Source organism: Gekko japonicus, unplaced genomic scaffold, assembly GCF_001447785.1.
Source record: "Gekko japonicus isolate JY-2015 unplaced genomic scaffold, Gekko_japonicus_V1.1 scaffold1266, whole genome shotgun sequence".
NCBI classification, from domain to species: domain Eukaryota; kingdom Metazoa; phylum Chordata; class Lepidosauria; order Squamata; family Gekkonidae; genus Gekko; species Gekko japonicus.
Genome location: NW_015169813.1, coordinates 270,049 through 294,418, shown reverse-complemented (window position 1 = coordinate 294,418; position 24,370 = coordinate 270,049). Strand labels below are relative to the sequence as shown.

General features: G+C 49.7%; 1 protein-coding gene across 1 annotated transcript in view; it reads right to left on the bottom strand.

Moving 5' to 3' along the window:
• Positions 1-230: 230 nt before the first annotated feature.
• Positions 231-24,370, bottom strand: part of BTBD2 (BTB (POZ) domain containing 2) — a 24,568-nt gene continuing 428 nt past the window's right edge. The window contains exons 2-9 of the mRNA XM_015417156.1: positions 17,959-18,078; positions 15,755-15,911; positions 13,949-14,054; positions 10,540-10,737; positions 5,701-5,893; positions 3,379-3,466; positions 2,229-2,375; positions 231-599 (exon numbers count right to left, since the gene is read on the bottom strand). Coding sequence (XP_015272642.1) covers positions 438-599; positions 2,229-2,375; positions 3,379-3,466; positions 5,701-5,893; positions 10,540-10,737; positions 13,949-14,054; positions 15,755-15,911; positions 17,959-18,041 — 1,134 coding nt within the window. The 5' untranslated portion in view covers positions 18,042-18,078 and the 3' untranslated portion in view covers positions 231-437. The remainder of the gene's footprint in view (positions 600-2,228; positions 2,376-3,378; positions 3,467-5,700; positions 5,894-10,539; positions 10,738-13,948; positions 14,055-15,754; positions 15,912-17,958; positions 18,079-24,370) is intronic.

Below are 24,370 nucleotides of genomic sequence, written 5' to 3'. Positions count from 1 at the left end.
CCCCCCCCGTAGCATGCAGAGGGGATATCTCCGAGTACAGACAGCCTTCCCCGCTAGAAACAACTGTGCCGTCATCACAAGCACGACCGGATGTGAAAGCTGCTACATTCATTACAGTGAAAGAATCGTCAAGTCAGGTTACCCGGGGGCGGGGGCGGGGCGGGGGCAGGAGGAGTTACGGGCCACAGCCGACTTGGCAGGCAAGGCCAGTCAGCATGTCCCCGGCGCCCCCCCCCGGTGCGGCATGGCCGGCCGTGTCCATCCACTCAGCCACTAACTCAGGCTAGCCTACTTCCAGCTGGTAGAGCGAAACGTGAGCTGGTGATTGTTTTGGGTGGCGTTGGGTTTGTTTGTTTTTTAAGCTTGGAAGGACACGGGAAGGGCAGCGGGAGAAGAGTGGCGCCTGTTTCCGTCGCTTGACCCCGCCGGCAGCAGCACTATGTATAGAAGATGATCTCTGGGATCTGTCCGTCCTCCACCGAGGTGCCGTTGTTGTTCCCGGCGGCGTAGCAAAAAGTGAAGCAGGTCTTGGCGCCCGTCGTCGGCGACTCGTGGATCACTTTACGCAGCCCTTTGGTTCCGTAGTGGGAATCGGGGCCCTGTGGGGCAAGGTCGCACAGAGAGAGAGTGGATCGTAACAACTCAAGTGGTTCCCGTTTTAACCCTCATTGGCCCCAACGTTGACCCCCTACAGAGAGCCAAAGGCAGCACGTGCGGAACTCCCCTCCACCGGTTTATTCCCCCATTGCTGGGAGACGCATTTGACCCCGGTTCCCCATGGTGGAATAGCAAGGTACTTGAGCCCCAGGCTCCACTGCCCTGACTGGGCCTGCTGCCCACCACACCTCCTGGCTCTTGTCAAAAGGCTGAGGAGACCTGTGACCAATGCTCCCTCTAAGCTGCGGAGTCCTGTGAGCAAAGATTCTACTTTGTGAGCTCCTGGCATTAAAGTTGTGAGCAGGTGATTTGGCTACGGCATAAATGAGTTTGCTCTGGAGCCCTCCTTCCTCAGCTGAGACAAAAATGTGTGCGCCGGAGGCTAAAAAAACCCCTGTGAGCTAGCTCACACTAACTCAGCTTAGAGGGAACACTGCTTGTGACCCCTTGCCCACAGAGCCCTGACCAGAACCGGTCTGGGTCAGACCTGCACAGTACGTAGCATCCACTGAAGCACAAGGCGTCCACCAGAAGCATATGGTGGCCCACTACGGGGTGTGTGTGTGAGATAAAGATGCCACTGAAGCGGCTTATAAGAACTGGGGGGGGGAAGGCCACCCTCCAGGACAGGGGTCCCCACCCGTTCTGAGCCTGTGGGCACCTTTGGCATTCTGACACAGCACGGTGGGCGCAGCCACAAAAACGGCGGCTGCAACTTGAAGGCGCACAGTGACGATCCTGGTGCAGTGGTGGCGGCTGCTTGTCAGAGCAATGTTTCTACACATCTGTACAGTCAGAGAGCCAGTTTGGTGCAGCGGTTAGGAGCGTTAACTCTAATCTGGGACAACCGGGTTTGATTCCCCCACTCCCCCTCCTCCTCTACATGCAGCTGCTGGTGTGACTTTGGGTCAGTCACAAGTTCTCTCAGGAGCAGTCCTCTCGGGAGAGCTCTCTCAGGGTGTCTGTTGTGGGGAACGGAAAGGAGATTGTAAAGCCGCTCTGAGACTCCTTTGGGTAGTGAAGGGCGGGGTATAAATCCAGCCTTCTCTTCTCTCTCTCTCCTCTTCAATCAAATCTTCAGGGGCCAATCAGAAGCCTTGCTGGGCAAAACCCGACCTGGCCCTGCCCACTTTCTATAGAAACACTCAGGGGACACCAGGAGAAGTTTCAGCGGGTGCCACGACCAGTGTTCCCTCTAACCTGAGTTAATGTGAGCTAGTTCACAGTTCACAGAACCTCTGGTTCACACATTTCTGTCTTAGCTCAGGAAGGATGGCTCCAGAGCAAACTAATTGATGCAGCAGCCAAATCGCTTGGTCACAACTTTAATGCCAGGAGCTCACAAAGTAGAATTTTTGCTCACAAGACTCCACAGCTTAAACATTGGCCATGACACCCACAAGCACCACAATGGAGACCTCTGCTTCAGGACATGGTGGGCCGCATTAGCCAGGCCTCCACCACCACCACTACACCTCCAGAAGTCTGAAGATTTCTCTAGAGAAAGTTTCTCATCGCATCCCATTCCTAAAAGGGCAGAAAAAGCCGCACCCCCCCCACCCCACGAGCACCTTCAGAGTTGCGCAGGCCGTGTAGCTGACCGTGGGCAGGATCTCCACTGGCTCCTTAAACATAACCCGGAAAGTGTTGGAGGACCCGTCGCAGCTGAATCCGGTGTCGTTCTGGCCCAATATTGTGTTGCTGTCGGTGTGAATGATCTGAAAGGGGAGGACGAGCTGCCCTTAGCTTGGAAGCAGGTTGGCTCTTCCCCAGCCCGTTGACTCCAAACAAAAACGGGCACTTCCCCACCACGGTTCAATTGGCTGGCAGGGGGGGAATGGTGGGAAAACGGAGGGGACTGAAGCTGTGCTGTTCTGTAGCATGCAAAGGGGGTGCTCTGCATCGCACTCAGGAGAGGAAGGGTCCAAAGGGAAGACTCCCCTACCCAGGCCCGTGGCCAGGATTTTGTGGGGCAAATTTTTATCCTGGTGGGGCTGAAGTTCTCAGTGCAGAAAGAAAAGCCATTCAGCCAATAGAAAGCTGTTACCAGGAGAGATCTCTAAATTGCAAGCTGTCAAACCACTCTAGATGACAGTTCTCAACCGCTGCAAGTTAATCACTTCTGCCAGCCTAAGCAACAATTCTAATGACAGGCTGGCAGGTGGGGGGTGATGACTTCTATAGTCAAGAAAGCTGACACCTAGGCAGAAAAACTCTCTTAAAGGAGACCAGTTTCTTGACCCGGAGTTAGAAGGGCTCCTAGAGGTCACCTACTCCAACCCCCTTACTCAGTGCCAGAATTAGTCAACTACAGCACCCACACTCTGCTTAAAGGAGTGTTCACCTTTTAAAAAAAATGTTTTTAGAAACCATTTACACGAGAAATCCTTGTGAGGCTGTGTCTATAAGAAAGGGGGCCGAGCCCCCCAAAAGCCCCATGGGCCTGCCCCGCTTTCCCCTCTACCAGGACAGCCACAACAATCCGAGACAGACGACCAGCCCACATCTCTCTGCCTTCACGAAGCCAAGTCACGTTTTCCAGGGACATAAATCCTCCAGATAGCAGCTGCAACCACAAGAGGGCTGTGGCCTTCTATGCTGCCGCCACCCCACCCCACCCCGTCCTTCGACCTGCCCACGTCACCCTCGCCACCCTCAAAGCGTGGCATGCCGTCCTTCACGCAGTGCCCCTGCCCCCACACAGCCAAGGAGGTGTCCTACCTGTATGTTTACTTGATAATCTGTCGGGCCATGGATCGATCCGTAGAGCCCGAACCCAACTATAAATATCCTCTTGTTCACGGAGAACCTGGCGAGTGGTGAGAGAGACGGAAAGGGGCGGAGTCAACACAAGAGCAAGCGGGAAGTGGAAGCAGAAGCGGAGTGCTGGGCTGGGGAGGCAAAAGTCTATCGTGACCCAAATCCTCGCCGAACCTGCAACTTCCCACGCTCTCCTAAAATTCTGAATGCTCGGGGCGGCCTTTGGCAAAGGTGAGCGAAGCTTTATTTATTTATTTATTTATTTAGATTTCTATACTGCCCTCCCCGGGTGGGCGCAGGGCGGTGTCCGACAGTTAAATAATACAATTAGAACAATATTAAAACAACAATTTACACATAAAATATCACAAAATACTGTGCAACTATAGCGATAGTCGGGAGGACCAATCAGAATCAGGCCACTGGACTGGACAATTGGCCGGAAAAAGCTGGGCAGAAAAAGCTAGGGCCAGAGAAGCTGGGGGGGGGGGGAGGGGAGGGACGCCCGCTGCCTCAACCAAATGCCCGGCGGAAGAGCTCCGTCTTGCAGGCCCTGCGGAACTGCAATAAGTCCCGCAGGACCCTGATCTCACACAGGAGCTCATTCCGCCAGGCAGGGGCCAGGGCTGAAAAGGCCCTGGCCCTGGTCAAGGCTAGCTGGACGTCCCTGGGGCTGAGAACCACTAACAGATGTTGATTTGTGGACCTCAGTGCCCTCCGGGGCTCATATGGGGAGTCTTGGAGCGGCTTTACAATCTCCTTTCATATGGGGAGAGGCGGTCTCGTAGGTATGCAGGCCCCTGGCCGTATAGGGCTTTAAAGGTAAGCATCAGCACCTTGAAACGGATCTGGAATTCAACAGGCAGCCAGTGCAGTTTGCGCAGCGCCGGGTGGATACGAGCCCGCACAGGCGTATGCAATGTTAAAAAGTGTCGGACTAGGATCTGGGAGAGCCAGGTTCAAATCCCCACTCCACCAGGAAGCTTGTCGGGTGCCCTTCGGACAGTCACACACACAATCAGCCTAGCCTACCTCACAGGGTTGTTGTGACAGTGTTCCCTCTAAGCTGAGTTCGTGTGAGCTAGCTCACAGGTTTTTTTAGCCTCCAATCCACACATTTTTGCCTTCGCTCGGGAAGGAGGGCTTCCAGAGCAAACCGATTTATGCAGCAGCCAAATTGGCTCACCCACAACTTGAATGGCAGGAGCTCACAAAGTGGAATTTTTGCTCAAGAGACCCCACAGCTATTAAAATGGGTAAAAAGATAAATAATTTGGCTTAATCAACTATGTTCAATGTAATGTAAGCATTTTAGATTAACACTTATATAAGTGGATGTAATGATCTCCTATACTTGGGGTTTTAGTTAGCAGTGGTTTTTCCTTTCTCCATAGATGTAGATGTTCCCTCACTATTTTTTTCGTTGTAGTTTGTAGTCTATAGAAAATGCAATAAAAATCTCCTCCGGGTGGCAAAAAATTTTTTTCTAGCAATTATGTAATTGTTATTTATTTATCATTTTGGTGTAGAACAATTTAGAGAGTGTGTGCAGTTACCATGAGAGAATATACACAACCTACTGAGTAAACTTTTAGCAATTGCACACCATATAAGGTAACAACATCAAAAAAATTCTGCCATTAAAAAATTGTTATGGAATTATTATGTGCACTTTATATGTAATAACTTGTCTTTTTTCTTTTCCTTTTGACAATTCTAGAAAGAAACACCTGGCTTTAAAGAAAATCTTTTCTTTAAAGTTCTTCTTCCAGTTCTGCTGCTGCTGCTGCATCATCATAGGTTTGCAGCTTACAGATACACACCTGAACAGCATACTCAAGATTGCAACAGCACAGACACTGTGATGCAATAATTCAGAGCAAGAGGTGTCAGTTATCAGACACGGTTAAATAAAGAAAATATTGCAAGAGTGCTATATGTTTTAAGCATGTTTCTATTTTAAGTAAAAAACCCTTTGTGTTTGTGTCCTTTGTAAAGTTTATATCTCCGCTACCTGGCATTACATTTTATGACACACATGGCCCCGCCCAACAAGGTCTCTTTAATGTCAGATCCGGCCCTCGTAACAAAGGAGTTCGACATCCCTGCCCTAGAGGGAGCTCTGGTTGCGAGGATAAAATAGAGTCGAGGAGAACGATATTAAGCAGCTTTGGGTCCCCTTCGGAGAGAAAGGCGGGGTATAAAGGGAGCAAATAATAGAATCGACGGGAGACTCGGCAACCCGGCTCGGGGTCAGAAGGGGAGCCCTGTCTGAAAGCCCACCTGATGCGGTCGCTGGTCCCGCTGTACCCCCAGCGGCTCTCCACCTGCTGGAAGCGGCTGATGCTGCACTCCTTCCCCCTTAGGCAGCAGCGGGGCCGGTCGATGAACTCCACTCGGGGCTTGGGGTTGACGGTGAAGTGGAGGAAGAGGCTGACCACTTCCCGGTCGGTGAGGATTCCTGACTGAGCCGGCCCTGGAGGAGGAGGAGAAGAAGAGGAGGAGGAGGAGATTAGATTTATACCCCACCCTGTGCTGGGAGTCTCAGAGCGGCTTACAAACTCCTTTCCCTTCCCCTCCCCACAACAAACACCCTGGGAGGCAGGTGGGGCTGAGAGAGTTATTTCCAGAACTGTCCTCGAGAGAACAGCTCTGACAGAACTATGGCTTGCCCAAGGTCACCCAGCAGCTGCGAGTGGTGGAGTGGAGAATCCAACCCGGTTTCTCCCAGATTAGAGTCTGCGCACTTAACCACTACACCAAACTGGCTCTTACTGCGCACACTCTCAGCTAGAGCTACAAACTGGGTGGCTTGTCTCTCTTAAAGGTCTTGCCCTTGCTGGAAACTGAGGCACTACAGGCTGGTTCTGGATTTCACAAAAATTATGCTGCATCAGACCAGCTTCGCACCACGACGTTACACCAAACAGAAAAAGAAAAACCACACACGGAGAGAGCAACGAAGACCAAACTCCTTTCCTTTCCCCTCCCCACAATAGCCACGTTAGAACAGATAAAAGGAAGTCCTTCTTCACCGAAAGAGTGATGAACACATGGAATTCACTGCCACAGGAGGTGGTGGCAGCTACAAGCACTGACAGCTTCAAGAGGGAATTAGATAAGCATATGGAGCACAGGTCCATCAGTGGCTCTTAGCCACAAGGTATAGATACGGACTCTCAGTCTGGGGCAAGGGATGGTCTGTATTCTTGGTGCTTGCGGGGGGGGGGAGAACAGTGGGAGGGCTTTTAATGTCCTGGCCCCACTGCTGGACCTCCTAATGGCACTTGGTATTTTTGGCCACTGTATGACACAGAGTGTTGGCCTGGATGGGCCATTGGCCTGATCCAACATTGGCTTCTCTGATGTTCTTATATCTGGGGCAGTGATGCTCTGTATTCTTCGTGCTTGGGGGGGGGGGCAACAGTGGGAGGGCTTCTAGTGTCCTGGCCCCACTGCTGGACCTCCTGGTGGCACCTGGTATTTTTGGCCACTGTGTGACACAGAGTGTTGGGACTGGATGGCCCATTGGCCTGATCCAACATTGGCTTCTCTGATGTTCTTATATCTGGGGCAGTGATGCTCTGTATTCTTGGTGCTTGGGGGGGGCAACATTGGGAGGGCTTCTAGTGTCCTGGCCCCACTGCTGGACCTCCTGGTGGCACCTGGTATTTTTGGCCACTGTGTGACACAGAGTGTTGGGACTGGATGGCCCATTGGCCTCATCCAACATTGGCTTCTCTGATGTTCTTATATCTGGGGCAGTGATGCTCTATATTCTTGGTGCTTGGGAAGGGCAACAGTGGGAGGGCTCCTAGTGTCCTGGCCCCACTGCTGGACCTCCTGGTGGCACCTGGTATTTTTGGCCACTGTGTGACATGGACTGGATGGAGCATTGGCCTGAATTCAACATTGGCTTCTCTTATGTTCTTATGTCTGGGGCAAGTGATGCTCTGTATTCTTGGTGCTTGGGAAGGGCGTGGGAGGGCTCCTAGTGTCCTGGCCCCACTGCTGGACCTCCTGATGGCACCTGGTATTTTTGGCCACTGCATGACACAGAGTATTGGACTGGATAGGCCATTGGCCTGATCCAACATTGGCTTCTCTGATGTTCTTATATCTGGGGCAGTGATCCTCTGTATTCTTGGTGCTTTGGGGGGGGGGCAACAGTGGGAGGGCTTCTAGTGTCCTGGCCCCACTGCTGGACCTCCTGGTGGCACCTGGTATTTTTGGCCACTGTGTGACACAGAGTGTTAGACTGGATGGGCCACTGGCCTGATCCAACATTGGCTTCTCCTCTGTGAGAAAGACAAGCGTTTCATTCCCATCCATTAAAATACTCCCAAATATTTGGAAGACTCCCAAAGCCTCTGTGTAGTAGGGTTGGTTTTTTGTTTTTAAATAAAACTGTTCTGGCCCGGAAACGGACTTTGCATGAAGGGAATGTGATCTACCAGCCTTACAGACTGGGTCCGGTTCACCCTCACGGCAGAACAAGATGGACTATGAGCAGGAGATTCCGGATTTCCGTGTTCCTTCATTTTAAAAAAGAAACCCATGAGTAGAAAGCTGGCATCACAGGGGGGAAAAGGTTCTACCCTCTCTCACGGATCACTGTGCTGCTAGCTTTCTGTTTGCGGGGAACTGCTGACGGCAAGGATCGTTCTGGAACGGGATCCTCCGCCTGGAGGGCCTTCTGCCTCCTCACCTTGCTGCACACGTGAACCAGACTTTGTGACGGCAGGCTTACTTGCCCCCACCTGTTTTTGATTTAATCCCACCTCTGTTCATGCTAACCTTGGCAAGCGCTTGGGACACACCGACTGCCTGAAAGACAACTCTGCTTCCAAGGGACAAAACCTCCCTGGCCTGGTGGTCTGAAGGAGCTTGCGGTGGGCCCCAAGGGGGTAGCTATTTGCAAAGCCTGTGATTTGTTAAGATGCTGAAATTAAGCGTCTCCCAGGGTTCGGAAAAGACAAGACTAACTGCCAGAAGCTTCTTTTCTGAAACCCAGATGGGAGCTGACGACAGTCGACGGAGCCGTATTTCAACACCTCCGGACCATCACCATGTGCTCCACCTCTCGCTGCATAAAACGCCCCCAGATTCCATCGGAACCACTCTTGGGTCAACAGGTCCGAGCCATGACTAGCTGCCAAACAGACTTGGCATTTGCTCGTGGGGAAACGGTACTTGAGAGAAGGGGCGGGGGTGCATTTGTTAAACTACAGTTTACAAACAGCAGGGAAAATGATGTTGCTCAATTTCAACCCTCAGCACGACACGGAATTTGTTTCTGCAATAGTCCTTGCACACACTGGATCAGTTATGGAAGCCTTTTTATTTCCATGCAAACTCTGTACATATTAAAAGATTTCCAACGTGCCCACGACACACAGGTTGACCCTAGCGTGGGGGTGGGAGACAGTAACAACAAAGCATCAATCCCTCTGAAATGTCAGGATCCAAAGACACCTTCAGAACCCGACACTAGTCTCAGGCGAATGCGAAGTTCCATTTCGTATTGCCAACCCATGCCCAAACAACAGGGGGCAGTGCTATTAATGGAACTTCAGGCGACCGGTCACCTGTCCGGCTACCAGATACAATACCGCTAGCATCAGATAACTGGATTCCCCAAACCCTTGACTAGCATTTGGCCACTGGCTGCTTAAGTGTCCGGCCAACTGAAGGAATAGCTTTTCTGCTCTCGTCCAAATGTGTGTTTGTTTGTTTTTAAATCCCTGCCCTCTTGCCTGGAAGCAGTTTCTTCTCATAATACGAGAACACTGCATGAAACTGCTGAGTGTTCGGATTAGAACAGATAAAAGGAAGTGCTTCTTCACCCAAAGAGTGATGAACACATGGAATTCACTGCCACAGGAGGTGGTGGCGGCTACAAGCATGGACGGCTTCAAAAGGGAATTAGATAAGCATATGGAGCAGAGGTCCATCAGTGGCTATTAGCCACAAGGTATAGATAGGGGCTCTGGGGCAAGTGATGCTCTGTCTTCTTGGTGCTTGGGGGGGTCAGCAGTGGGAGGGCTTCTAGTGTCCTGGCCCCACTGCTGGACCTCCTGATGGCACCTGGTATTTTTGGCCACTGTGTGACAGAGTGTTGGACTAGATGGGCCATTGTGGCTACGTTTGCATTTTAGGAACTGTCCCAATAGCCTTATTACATATCTGTTGGAAGAGTCTCATTGTTCTGAGTGGTTTGCTGCTATAGAAAGGAAAATCGTCTCAATAGGCTTATGCTTGAATGATATGATGTCCTTATCTGAAGTACACATCTTTGCCCTGCTCAAACAGAGATTAATTGATATTGAGATGCAAGAGCTTAGAGCCTTGGCTTCTGGTAGATGCTCCCCTTTAAGATGGGCACGTTTTCCGATCAACACCCCTGCACAATACTTATCGGATTTGACTTCTCCACAGCTGCGTAGAGCATTTATGCTGGCCCACTTTAATGTGCTCCCCTCTGTGGTTTTAGCAGGAAGATTTAAGAAAATCCCCTACTCTGTTAGGTTTTGTGATTGTGATTCAGAGGAGATTGAAACAATCGAACACGTATTCCTCCATTGTAGTTTGTATGATGACATTCGGGCAGTCTATCTAGAAGCCATACTTAAGAAAGATGTCAAGCAATCAGATGACAGAATGTTGTACCGTTTATTGGCTTCACAAAATACAGTGGTTATTGAAGCGGTGGCTAAGTTCTGTAACTGCCTTATAATGAGGAAGCTGTGTGTTAAATCCATGAACTGAAGGGTGACTGTTTATGATTCTGATCTATGCCAATAAAGGTTTTGAATTGAAAAGAAAGATGGGCCATTGGCCTGATCCAACATTGGCTTCTCTTATGTTCTTATGTTCTTGCATGGCCCATGTTCACCCCTGCCCTAAGCAACACAAGGGACAGACAGATGAAGCAGCAGGAGGCATCACTGGCCTCTCTCTTCTCCAGGCACTCTCGGAGAGGAGCCGATGGACTCTATGAGCCACGCGGATCTGCCTCGTCTCTCACAGGCTGCCTGGCAGAGCTCACTGCCCTGCTACGGCCAGAGACACACAGTCCTCAATAGCCAGATCCATTTGTTTAAAAAACCCTGCTTCGGTTACCTGCAGCGAACTCCTCGATCGTCATCAAGGGGAAGCGGATGAGCGAGAGGGCCTTGCCCAAGGCCTTCCGCTTATTCTCCGGAACCACCTGGAGCTGCTGGCGCTGGCACTCGGCCTCCGACCACCGGACCACCGCGTTGAAGAGGCGCACCTCCCGGATGCCCAAGGTGTCCCGCTCCAGAACAGCGATCAGCGTGTCTGCCGGAAGAGGACGGCGGGAGCGTTAGCCACGGAGCCCGAGAACTTTCTTGCAACAACGCGGCCCACAGAAGGGCCGGCAAAAGCACTGATTTACTGACCCTCGGGACTGAGGCACTGGCTTTCCTTTCGCTCGGCCCAGAAAGGCAGGACCGTTTGCGCCGTTGGCTCGACGGCTGCTTTCTGGTACTGGAAAGAGGAGCCCTACGGTGGAAATTTCTGCCTTTCCAACATACCCACTCAAACTGTTGTGCTGCAAAGAATTGTGGGAGGCACTGGTCAAGCCTCACGGTTGCCCCAGTAAAACTGAGAGCGTTCCCTCCTCTGTGCCTGCCCGATGCAGAGAAAGACAGGGCCGTTTTCTCAGGGAAGACTGGTAACCATTTCATATGGGGGAGGTGCGCGCCTCCTTCAGGGCCCTGCCAAAGCACAGCAGCAGAATCGCTTCTGTAGGGGAGTTGGATTCCAAGCCAGTTCCTATGGCTGAATTGCACCAGTAAGTAGCAAACTGGTGATTGCAAGCGCTGGGCAGACACACTGGCTGGTTCCAGCTCCTGGAGGAAAGCGGCAGCGGCAGCGGCAGCATGCACCAGTCTGCAGCAACCCCTTCTCAGTAAGATCCGGTTTCTCTGGGGGAAGGAAGATAATGAAACGACATGTTATCCTTTCGGCCACCTGAGACAGAACCCCAGGGAGGAGCACACGAGCACTTAGTCCTGCCGGCCTAATTCTGACCTGCGGAATTATGGAGGACAGGTCTACCAATGGCTACTAGCCATGCTGACTAAAGGGAACCTCCACGTTCAAAGGCAGTCAACCTCGGAATGCCAGAGGCAGGAGGCAACTTCAGGGGAAGGCCTCGGCCTCTATGCCCTGTTGTTGGCCCTCCAGAGGAATTGGTTGGCCGCTGTAGGAGACAGGATGCTGGACCAGAGGGACCACTGGTCTGATCCTGTAGGGCTCTTCTTCTTTTTTTTATTACAATAATTAACATACATAAAAAGTTTGTAAAACAACAAAAACCAAAGAACAACTACAAACAAACCAATTGAAGCATCCTAACAACAACAAAAACAACAATCCAGCCACATTATGTAACAATGTAACTGCTAGAATGTAATTTGCAGTGCCTCCATCACACCATTAATAATCAAAAAGTTGCTAGTTGTTTATATAAAGCGTTTGCAGGAACAACCTTTTGTTCCGCCATATGGTGTAATACTGGGTACCAGGTAGCCACAAAATGTACATGATATTGTTGGCCCTCTGAAGGTAATAACGAATAGAACAATTTGGCCCTTATAAATTGCTCCCAAGTTTTATCATGCCATTGAGAGATTGAGGGAGAAACGATCTTTCCATTTGGAAGAAATTACTAGAGACACAGCCGTAAGTAAAGTAGCCATCAACTCTTTGGTTGTATTTCTCATAAACAGGCCAGGCCAGTAATGCAGTAAAATTGCTTCAGGTGTAAAAGGGAGTTCTATTGTGGTAATCGTTTTAATTCGCGTGCGGATTTCTTGCCAAAATTTTTGTATATGTACACAATCCCACCAACAGTGTTTATACGAGCCAGTATGGCCACATTTTTCCAACAATTAGAGGGACAAGATGGATATATATATATATGAGAGAGCCGTTTAGTAGTTAAGTACCAATGAGAGAGAGCTTTAAAAAACTGAAATTTAATGTTGTATATTTTTGAAACATTACTAGGAGAAAGCCACACTGTCTTCCAAGCTTGCTCTGCTATGGGGAAACCAAAATCCGAATTCCACTGTTTTTGATATCTAAGTAAACCTAGATAAATCTAGAGAAATGAACCATTTATATATTTTAGATAATAAACCTTTATGGATTCTGTGTTCTTGAGAAATATCTCAAAGTTGGTGAGCGGTCCTGTCAGAGTACCAAAGGCGTTGATATGATCATCATATAACTTATTTGAAAATACTGATATCATGGTAAAGATATATTTAGGCAATTCTCTAATTGAGCCTTATCAAATATCCTCCCTTTTTCTTGCAAATCTATTATACGAATATTTCTAAGTTTTGACCATCCTATGGAAAATACATCCAATTTATCAGCTCCAGATCATTCTTGATCAGCAGGGCTCTTCTGATGTTCTTATCAGGGAAGGCCTCGGCCTCTATGCCCTGTTGTTGGCCCTCCAGAGGAACTGGTTGGCCACTGTGAGAGTCTGTTATGAAAAAATATATACAGATGTGTGGTAGATGCCCACAGAATAATACAATGACAAAAGAGACTAGATTAAAGCCATAACATCACATAGTGTGTGGTAATGAAAAACAACCATTTATTCTTTCATAGAAAAAATACAAAGGTCAATAAAATTACACATAGCTGTCTTCTCCAAACTCTCTCAGTCAATATCCTTCTAACAGTCTTGTATTCTCAAAAGCAGTCTGCTCCAAATTCAATCTCTCTTTCAACACTTATTCCAGATATTTAAGTGTTTCAGACCTAAATGATCTTATGGCTTTAATCTAGTCTCTTTTGTCATTGTATTCTGTGCGCACATCTGTATGTATTTTTCCATACCAGACTGTCTTGGGATTGTGCGTTATTCTTGTGGATTGTTGGCCACTGTGTGAGACAGGATGCTGGACCACTGCTCTGATCCAGCAGGGCTCTTCTTAGGTTCTTATCGGGGGAAGGCCTCAGCCTCTGTGCCCTGTTGTTGGCCCTGCAGAGGAACTGGGTGGCCACTGTGTGAGACAGGATGCTGGACCACTGCTCTGATCCAGCAGGGCTCTTCTGATGTTCTTACGACCAACAGAGGACAGAAGCATAAAATTGTCTGTGTTGTCCTCACCCAGGGCTTGGGTCACTGAATGCTCTCTAGCGCTTATTTTTGTATGAGTTACCAAATACCAGCATGCCAGAGAGAAGTGCTTTCAGGTCACCTTTTCCCATACAGGCTTGTTCTCGACGCACAGTTTTGGAGGTGGGGGAGTTGTATGCAAGAGCGTTTAAACTCATGAACCCCTGCCCTACCATCTGAAGTTTCAGTAAAAGCCAAGGTTCTTTGGAAGCCGCACTTGCGCCTGATTCTACATTACCTGTGTGCCCACAGAACTGTGATGCCCTGCTTAATTCCACGGCTGGACAGCTAGAATTCAACTGGCCAACAGGAAAGTGGCAGATGAGACAGCACCAGTCAAGTTGAAAATAAGATGAGACCTACCCAGGTCGATATCTGTGAACCCTTCGGCATTTATGGCATCAGACGTGTTCTTATCAATGTTCTCCAGGCAAAGGCTCGCCAACTGGGGCTCATCAAAGAGTCTGGCCTAAAAACCACAAAAACAAAATAAAAGAGCGCGTGCATGTTTCTGGGGACGGTTCCCCGACAACTTCTTCGCTGATCTCATGTGCTTCATGTTGTCCCCTCCCTTCGCCGAAGAAGGAGAGTTCTATCGAAAGAAATCACACAGGAATATGAAGGAACTACTCCTTCCCTGCTATCCAACCCACCGCTAAAGATCTACCTCTCAAGGCGTGTTCTCTGCGGAAGAAAGCTGGAATGTCGATTTTGATGATATTTTTGAGATGCATAAAACCAAAGCTTTTCTCTGATCAAAAAGCGAGTTCTGGAAATTGACCATAGTGGTTTGATTCTGAGAGCCCGCAAAGTGATGTTTTTATTCATTGTTGCACATCGCCCAGAGCCCTGTGGTAGCGATGGGCGATTCAGAAATAATAATAATAAAGTTGTAGATTTTCCGGGCTGTATGGCCATGGTCTTGGCATTGTAGGACCTGACATTTTGCCAGCAGCTGTGACTGGCATCCTCCGAGGTATAACACAGTAGACAGGTAAAGGTAAAGGTTCCCTTGCTCGAAAGCCAGTCGAATCCGACTCTAGGGTTGTGGTGCTCATCTCCGTTTCAAAGCCGAAGAGCCAGCGCTGTCCGAAGACGTTTCCGTGGTCATGTGGCTGGCATGACTAAACACCAAGGCGCACGGAACGCTGTCACCTTCCCACCGAAGCGGTACCTATTTATCTACTTGCAATTTCTTGCTTTCAAACTGCTAGGTTGGCAGGAGCTGGAACTAGAGACGGGAGCTCACTCAGTCATGCGGCACACTCGGGTCTCGAACTGCTGAACTACCGACCTTCCACAGCCTGCAGTTCAGCGTCTTAACCACTTGAGCCACCGCAGCTCCAAACAATATATGGAAACAAAGACCTAAAAACTCTGTAGTGGTCGTAGCCAGAGCTGGGCCCTTGCTTTCAAACTGCTAGGTTGGCAGGAGCTGGAACTAGAGACGGGAGCTCACTCAGTCATGCAGCACACTCGGGTCTCGAACTGCTGAACTACTGACCTTCCACAGCCTGCAGTTCAGCGTCTTAACCACTTGAGCCACCGCAGCAGCAACACAGTAGATACCAGTAGATAAATTTAAACTACCGATGATGAAAATCCCCCCCCAGGAGGGGGGACAAAATGACCTGGAGAGCTGCAGTAAGAAAGGCACACTACCTCTGTACTGCAGAGCGGTTTGATATGCATCTGTCACAAAGTGCATCTGGCTCATGTTAACCTAGCCCCAAGTGAATCAGACAGACAAGACAGGGCGTGTAAGTCAGGAGACCTAGGGCGCCTCACGGACAGAAAGGCGGGGACAGAACTACCAGTGGCAGCTCCTGTAGCGCTGCATTTCATGGTGCAGCACTATGGTGGCCATCAATCCTGCCAACAGGTGGCCAATAGCAGGAGACTGCTGCCTGCTGTGACTCTATGGTCATCACTAGCACAGAACACTCTACTTCTTCCACTGTGCAGCGCTATGGCTGCTGCCCATCCCAACTTCCTCCCATCTCCGAGCCACAAGAATAACCATGTCAGCATCATGTCAAGGAAGCTCAAGGCATCGCTAGGATGACTGCCTGTCCTAGAAGCAGACATCGAGCATCCCACGGAAGGGGGGAGAGGAAAACTACCTGCCCCCAATGAGACTTCCGGACAGGTGAAGGAGTGCAAGAATACCTGGGTCAAAAGCATGAACGCGTTGTCCGCTCGCAGGTTTTTCTTTAGGAATTCCACACAGTGAGCCTCGAGGGCAGGGACTGCGTACTTTTTAGCGGTGTAGAGAGTTGTCATCACAGTCTCTGGCCCGATCTGAACCTCATCCGAATAAAGAAACCTGGGAGTGAAAAAGGGCAGGGAGGAAGCAGGGCTGGGATAAAGCAGGATTTTAACCCAGGAACATCCAGCACTGGTGCGGAATTAATTACCTTTCGTGGACAAAGACATTTCTATGCCCACTAAGCAGACATTCATTCTCCATTTTGTGTTTGACGTACTTCTCCTCACCATAACGAGGGCTTTTCTGTTGATACGATAACATGGTGTAGTGGTCAAAGTCTGGGACCCAGGTTCAAATACCCCTCAGCTGTGTTGCTCGCTGGGTGACCGGACTCCAGTCCCACACGCCTAGCCTAACCTACCCCGCAGGGCCATTGTAAGGGCTAAACAGAAGAATGGAGAGCCAGATGTGTCATTCTGGACTCTTTGGAGGAAAGACGAAAACGCCCTAAGCCAAGTGCAAGCCTCCTCCTTCTCAAGTTCTCAACTTCCAGGAGGACTAGAAACGTTTTCAAAACACTGAAGACACAACCTATCGGGATGGACTACCCCCCCCCCTGCTAGGCACATGTGATTCACACAGCTGTACCACCACAGAACACGCATTCCCAGAGAGCTTTCAAAAGCAGGGACCTCTTTTGATTTGGCCTGACTCTAAACAAGGCCAGAAAAATTTCCCAGAAATTGCCTTTCTGACAAACCTGAGTGGCTTAGGTCTTAAGAGGACAACTCTTTTTTTTTTTTTTAAGGGCACTCGATATAAAACATTCCGCCAGTCCAGAGACTATGCCTTAATTCAAGCAACCTGCTCAGGCTACTCGCACTGTGCTACATGTGAGGAGAGGGGGTGTCACCAGCTTCCTTTCACTGCGCTTACTTCTCCCTCTGCTCCCTCCCTCCATTGGCACCGGGCCCCTCTCTCCTCCACTTGCAACTACAGATTTCATGCGGGACGCGAGTCCTGATCTTCCAAAGTTGTCCAAGACAGTCCTCGTGCTTTCCATACAGCTGTTCTCTGGGAAACAAAACTTTCAGCACCCCACCCTTCCTCTGTGCCATGCGTTCACAGATGCAAAGCGCAGCTCTTGTCTCTCTCCAAGGTCCTCCTGAAGATAAAGTCACATCGATGTTGATCGGCACAAAAGACAAGCGGATGAGAGAAAAGACGGAAGTGCCAGCACACTGGACAGATCAGGAAACTAGTCCAAGGTCCTGACCTGGATAGCCCAGGTGTCATGATCTGTGTAGGACTGGGAGCAAGGCCTAGTGCGGCCTGGTCCCAGGAGAGACCAGTGTGGGAGTGGAAAGTAGACAGCCTACAATCCCCATAAGGCTTAGCAACGGTTGTAGCCAATCAGTTTCCAGAGATTCTGTGAGGAGATTCTGACTTAAGCTGTTAACTGTGAAAAACGGTGTTCTTTTGCTCTTCTGTGATCTGGTCTCACAGAGGGGACAGTCTGGTCTGAGGAGAAAGATCCCTCACTTGGGACAGTGAGTACAGGCAGACTGTGGGCCTTGAAATAGTAACTAGTTAAGTGAAATAGGTAGTCGCATTAGATTCATTTATTTTGCCTTTAGACACTGTTATATCTTTTAGAGCACCTGGTCTTGTGTTCCTTGCCCCAGTCCTGTGTTAATAAACCCTTTGTTTAAGTGTTCTCTGCCTGGTCATTCTGCCTATGTTCTCAGCTTAAAAAGGGGCATTTTTGGATGGGCTTGGGAGGGTACTCTGGGCCTTCTCAAGGGACCCGAAGTCCAGAGTGGTGGCAGCTGAAGGTGGCAACCCCCTGGAGTCATGACACTAGGCAAGCCCGATCTGGTCAGATCTCGGAAGCTAAGCGGGGCCAACCCTGGCAAATATTTGGATGTGAGACCTCCACAGAATACCAGGGCCGGGAAGCCAGAGGCAGGCTATCAAGCCACTTCTCTGAACGTCCTCCGTGCCCCAGTAGGAGTCGCCAGAGGTCACCATGACTTCCAGGCACGGGCACACACACATGCATGCACACACAAAATGCAAAAATCCACCCCTCCAAAAGAAAAAAACTAGTCCAGGAACGACACAGAGCTCGGAAGATGCCAGCTCCATGAAAGAGGGGGCTTACTTCAGCAATGCTAAGAAGGCAGCTGGTTCCACATCCGGCAGCTCTATCTCTGTAGACGTTGTCGCCATGCCTCCATTGAACATGGCATCGAAGACGGCACTGCCCACGGCCAGCACAAACCTGACAGTTGGAAACAAAACCACAATGAGCATTCTGGCATTCACTTTATCCTACTTTAAGGCCATCTTCGTTTCTGCTTTCGCCGCCTGCTCCCCCCCAATACGAGGATTTGCGATCGCTGTATTTCACAGGGTGATACTCTGACAGGTGTTGCCGTAACCGTTCGGCCTCCGCTGCACTGACTCTACCCCTTGGCCAAGACCAACTGCAGCATCAGATAACGACAATTCTCAAATGCGCTGTAGACACATACAACATCCAAGACGCGTTAATTGTTCAAATCGGACAAATTTTGTCCACTGCGTACATTATAATGAGTATGATGATAGACTGACATGGCACCCGCCAACACATTTCCTGTTTCCTGGCAAGTGTTTTCTAGAAAGTGGGCAGGGTCACGTGGGGTTCAGCCCGGCACAGCTTCTGACCTGGCATTGGTTGGGCAGGTTTTTTTAAATGTTGCTTTGGCGGCAGTTGCTACCACAGCAAAAGAATCGTCACTATATGACTGAAGGTAAGCTGCAGAGGCCATTTTGTGGCTGGCCCCGCCTCCTGCGGTGGCCGTTTTTGTGGCAGCCCCCACCATGCGGTGTCGGAATTCCAAGATGCCCACAGGATCAAAAAGGCTGAGGATCCCTGCAGCAGACTCTTGAGGAGTTTGTGTGTGTGCTTGCTGGCTTTCCGATGGCCTAAGCGTCTTTTGATATTTCACACTGTGAAGCTATTCCTGATCGTTCCGCTGAATTCCGGCCTCCGTTTTCACTTCTGAATCTGCCTCGGAGCTCTGTTCCCTGGCTTTAAAGATCTCTCAGGTGTACGTGTTATTCTCCTTTGTGCTGGGTGTTAGAATCTAAAGCTACAAGCTCCTTTGTAATAGAAGGGTGGAGCTTGGCTTCCAGGGTGAATTTGGACCCAAAGAGGCAAACAAACCTGACTTACACAAATGTGTATCATTTCTTTCTCTCCTGAGTTTCTTACATGGACGCAACAGTATAAAAACGGTAAAAAAAAACTTATTTAAAATCAGACTTCGGAAAATTTCAAGTTGCTAAAACCTATGCTCCTAACTCTCTTAAAACCAAACCAACGGGCTTCCACCTGACACAGCATTAAAGCTTGTTTTGTTTGTTTAATATCGGGTGAAAAGAAATGCGTGCCGTCAAGCATTCTACCCTGTTTCCCCGAAAATAAGACCTACCCCCAAAATAAGCCCTAGCAGGATTTCTATGCATTTGTGGTATAAGCCCTAGTGTGTCTTCTTGAGAAAAAATAAATATAAGACAGTGTCTTATTTTCGGGGAAACACGGTATATATGACAAAACAGTTAGTATTGTCTTTATTACTGTATAGATTATGACCGTGGAAGAATCTGCCGACCAAATGGTTAGGGGTATTTACTTTCTATGTTATGGAGAAGCAATGTGGCTGGTCCAGGAACTCCCAGCTCTGTCCTCTGGAAAGTTCAGGTCACTTGCAGCCCCGTCCCTAAGCACGGTTACACAGAAGTAAGTTCCGCTGAGCTCGGTGGGTCTTCCCTCCAGCCTGCGGCCTAATTCTTCAAGTAAAGTGATCTTGTTTAGTGTTCTTGTCAAAGAGTCAAACCAAAACTGTACTTTCACCATTGCTCCTCTACACCAGGCAGGTCCAACTTCAAACAGGTAGTGATCTATTTTTTCCGGCCAAAAGTGCCGGTGATCTACCACCATGAAAATAAAGTTTTAAATTAGATAATTAGATTTTAACCCACTAAAGTTGGGTTCCACCGCCACCCACCCCCCATTTATAATGCACCTTCTGTCATTTACTGGTAAGCAAAATAAGCAAAAACAAAACAGAGAAGAGACGAAGATCCAGAAAGAACTGCGAACATTTTTTATTTTATTTTATACCAGGAGACCAAGTGGGGCTGGTGATCTACCTCTGACCCTTCCGCAATCTACTGTCGGACATATCTGCTCTACACTCATTCTATAGGACAGCGCCAGCGACATGGACAGAGATTCTGAATTAAGCATACTCCTGAACTGCGAAGTGAAACAGGTTAATTTGCTATACTAACCGATCAGGCTTTCGTTCGGGAAATATACAGGAAAAGGCCACACAAAGTTAGCCTCTCTCTATCCTGACCGTTTGTTTTACTTATTTCCATGATGGCCCGCCTTTCTCACTGAAACTCAAGGCAGATTACAAAATATCGAGAACAATTCAATCAGACGGCAGAAGGTACCCCAATAAAACAGGGTTCCCCAACATGGTGCCTACAGAGCCCACTGACGCCTTTCCTAGCGCCCACCAAGTGCTTTTAGAAAGTGGGCGGGACCAGGTACCCACTGGAGATCTGATTGGCTGTGCAGATTAAAAAGAAGTTATTTCCGTGGAAGGCACCACCAGCTGGGTTTATCCTCTCACCGCTCTTTCCCGCTGTGTTTTTAAAACTATTCCTCTCCTCCCCTGCACTTAGGCAGCCTCTGAGTGGCTGCACACACACACACCGTGGCAGTCATTTTATGGTAGCACCCACCACCCTGTGTCTGAATTCCAATAGTGCCCGTGAGCTGGAAAAGGTTGGGGACCCGAGAAATAAACAACGCAATAGGATTACGGCTAGTAAAGGTAAAGGTTTCCCTTGCTCGAAAGCCAGTCAAATCCAACTCTAGGGATGCGCTGCTCATCTCCGTTTCCAAGCCGAAGAGCCAGCGCTGTCCAGAGACGTTTCCGTGGTCATGTGGCTGGCATGACTAGTTGCCGAGGCGCACGGAACGCTATTACCTTCCCACCGAAGCGGTACCTATTTATCTACCTGCAATTTCTTGCTTTCAAACGGCTAGGTTGGCAGGAGCTGGGACCAGAGACGGGAGCTCACTCCATCTTGCGGCACTCGAGTCTCGAACTACTGAACTACCGGCCTTCCAGCGCCGTTCAGCCTCTTAACCACCTGAGCCACCGCATCTCAAGGATTAGGACTACAGAACCAGGTAAACCATTGTGCAGCCAACCCCAGCCCCAACCAGAAACATCCAGAATGTTCAGCTGCTCAGCTCTACGCGACCTGAATGATGCAGTTCGGAGATCTCAGAGATGAAAAATACATCCAGCACGGCAAATGACACAACCAAGGAAGCCAAATTTAGCTCAGGGAAGTCTATCCTGTGGCTGGCAGCAACTCTCTAGGGCTCTCCTGCCTGCAAAGTCAGCCGGGAGGAGAGGGGCTACCGCACAGATCCTGCAAAGAGCACTTTTGCCTCACGTGAGGGTTAACGCCTCTTCTCGGAATGCCTGGCATACTCGACGGGGAAAACGGGCACAGGTTTTTGAGCCATGCTGGACACTGGTCCATGAGCGAGCGCCACACTCCAACTGGGCAATGTGGAAATTTGCTCCTCCCCACTCAGTCCAAGTGTGCCATGGTATTACTTGGGCATTTACAAAGCAAAAATAATCACCGTAGAGAATAGTTATATAGGTAACAAATTATAAATCTATAATGGAGCATTTGAATATTCTTTTACTATTATCTTAGAAAGCCAAACCAATATAGGTCTTAAAGAGACACATGTTCATAGATTCATAACAATAACAATATAGACACACCGTCAGTCTTGTTTATGGTTCTTTAGTCTTTGTGCCGGCACAAAACTGTTTGCAAACTTCTGTATATTCACATATAATCCTCTCCAGTCCCTTTCACAGAAGCTTTGTGCCGACACGAAGACTAAAGTACTATAAACTAGACAGACGTCGTTTCTATATGGTTATTGTTATGAATCTATGAAGTTATGTCTCTTTAACACCTATACTGGTTTGGCTTTCTAAGATAATAGTAAAAGAATATTCAAACGCTCCATTATAGATTTATAATTTGTTACCTATATAACTATTCTCTATGGTAATTATTTTTGCTCTGAAGAAAGATTTATACCCCACCCTTCACTCAGAGTCTCAGAGCAGCCTACAAACTCCTTTTCTTTCCCCTCCTCACAACAGACACCCTGTGAGGTAGGGGGGGCTGAGGAGAACTGCTCTTGCAAGGACAGCTCTTATAAGAACTATGGCTTGCCCAAGGTCATCCAGCAGGTGCAAGTGGAGGAGTGGGGAATCAAACCTGGTTCTCGCAGATTAGAGTCCACACACTTAACCACTACACCAAACTGGCTCTCAATATGTACTATATCCACAGTTCCCCTGTTTTTTGATGGTATTACTTGGGAGCAACACCCACCTTCTCCTCGTAGTCTTTCCTTTGCACAGCCCTCTGTCTCTTCCTCCTCTCCCCCTACAGCTACCTCTGCCCTCATCATAACCCATGACCCAACTGTGGCCCCTTAGCTACCACCCCTTTCACCTTCACATCCCTATCACGCAGTTCCCCCATAATGACGAAGGCCCTTCAGAGTCGTCCTCCCATCCTGCCTTAAAGCCCCCACCACCCTCCAAACACCCGTCTGGGGGGCACCCTCACAGCTGCCACCATCTCGTCCATCAGTCCTGGAGCCCTCCTCGCCCCCCTGCTCTCTACAGTCCCTCACCCCTGCATCTCCTGACCCACTACCCACCCTATACTAGGATTCTATGAATTTAGGCAGATCGTGAGGGGGGGGGCAGGAACGAACCAGGGCTCTTAGGTGAGCTGGGCTCTCGTGGCCCTTTCATATACACCCAGGGTATGGCTGATCCAAGGATCCTGGAAGGGTTTTTTTTTGCCTTCCTCTGAACATAGAGCAGGGGTCACTGGGAGAGTGGGATATAGCTGTTAATTTTCCTGCATTGTGCAGGCAGGGTGGACTAGGTGACCCTTGGTGGTCCCTTTATGTTTCTACACCAGACCTCGCAGTCTCCCTCTCCCCTTGTTTCCTCACAGCCCTCCAAGTGACCCCTTCTCTTTTCCCCATCAAGAACCAGCAATGCCCCTTGTTCACGCCCCCCCTCTCAACAAGGACCATCACCCATCATCATAGTGGAGTAGCTTTTTCCCCCAACATCCCCACAGCCCCCCATTAGGTATCCCTCCCCAATCCGACACAATCCCTCTCTTCCCTAACCATCCCCCTGATAACAGCTCCCCCCCACAACACAAGCCCCCTTTGCTCCAGCACTCCCCACCCCACAGCGCCCAATCAGGCATCCCTTGTCCCCCCCAAACCCACACAGTCCCTCCCTTCTCTAACTATCCCCTCCACCATCATGATCATCGTTCTCCCCAAAAGAGCAAGCCCCTTTCGACCCTAACTATCCCCTCCACCATCATTTATTGTTGTTCAGTCACACAGTCGAGTCACAACCCCATGGACCACATCATGCCAGGCCCTCCACCCTCATAGCCCTCCCCCAAAGAACAAGCCCCTTTCACCCCTAACTATCCCCTCCATCATCATCATCATCATCATAGCCCTCTTCCCAAAGAACAAGCGCCTTTCGCCCCTAACTATCCCCTCCATCATGATAATAGCCCTCTTCCCAAAGAGAAAGCCCCTTTCACCCCTAACTATCCCCTCCATCATCATCACAGCCCTCTTCCCAAAGAACAAACGCCTTTTGCCCCATCCCCTCCATCATGATCGTAGCTCTCCCCCAAATAACAAGCCCCTTCCCCCCCAACTATCCCCTCCATCATCATCACCTCCCTCTCTCAAAGAGAAAGCCCCTTTCGCCCCCAACTATCCCCTTCGCCATGATCACAGCCCTCCCCCAAAGCACAAGCCCCTTCCCCCCCCCAAACGCTCCCTACCCCACAGCCTCCAATCAGGTACCCCTCGGACCCCGCCAACCCCAGGCAGTCCACCTCTTCCTTACCATAAGAGAAGCCAATGCTGGATCAGGCCAAGTGGCCCTTCCAGTCCAACACTCTGTGTCACACACCCGCCAAAAAATACCAGGCGCCATCCGGAGGTCCAGCAGTGGGGCCAGGACACCAGAAGCCCTCCCACTGTTGCCCCCCACCCCAAGCACCAAGAATACAGAGCATCGTAACCAATGTTCCCTCCAAGCTGTGGAGTCTTGTGAGCAAAAATTCTAGTTTGTGAGCTGCTGGCATTAAAGTTGTGAGCAAGCAATTTGGCTGCTGCATAGATTAGTTTGCTCTGGAGCCCTCCTTCCTGAGCTGAGACAAAAATCCGTGAGCCGGAGGCTAAAATACCGTGAGCTAGCTCACACTAACTCAGCTTAGAGGGAACACTGATCATAACCATCCCCACCACCACCACCGCCCCCTCCCCGAATCCCAAGCCCCCTTCCCTCAGCCCAGCATTCCCCAGGGCTCGCCACCCACCCCCCCAAAAAAAATCCAGCCATCCC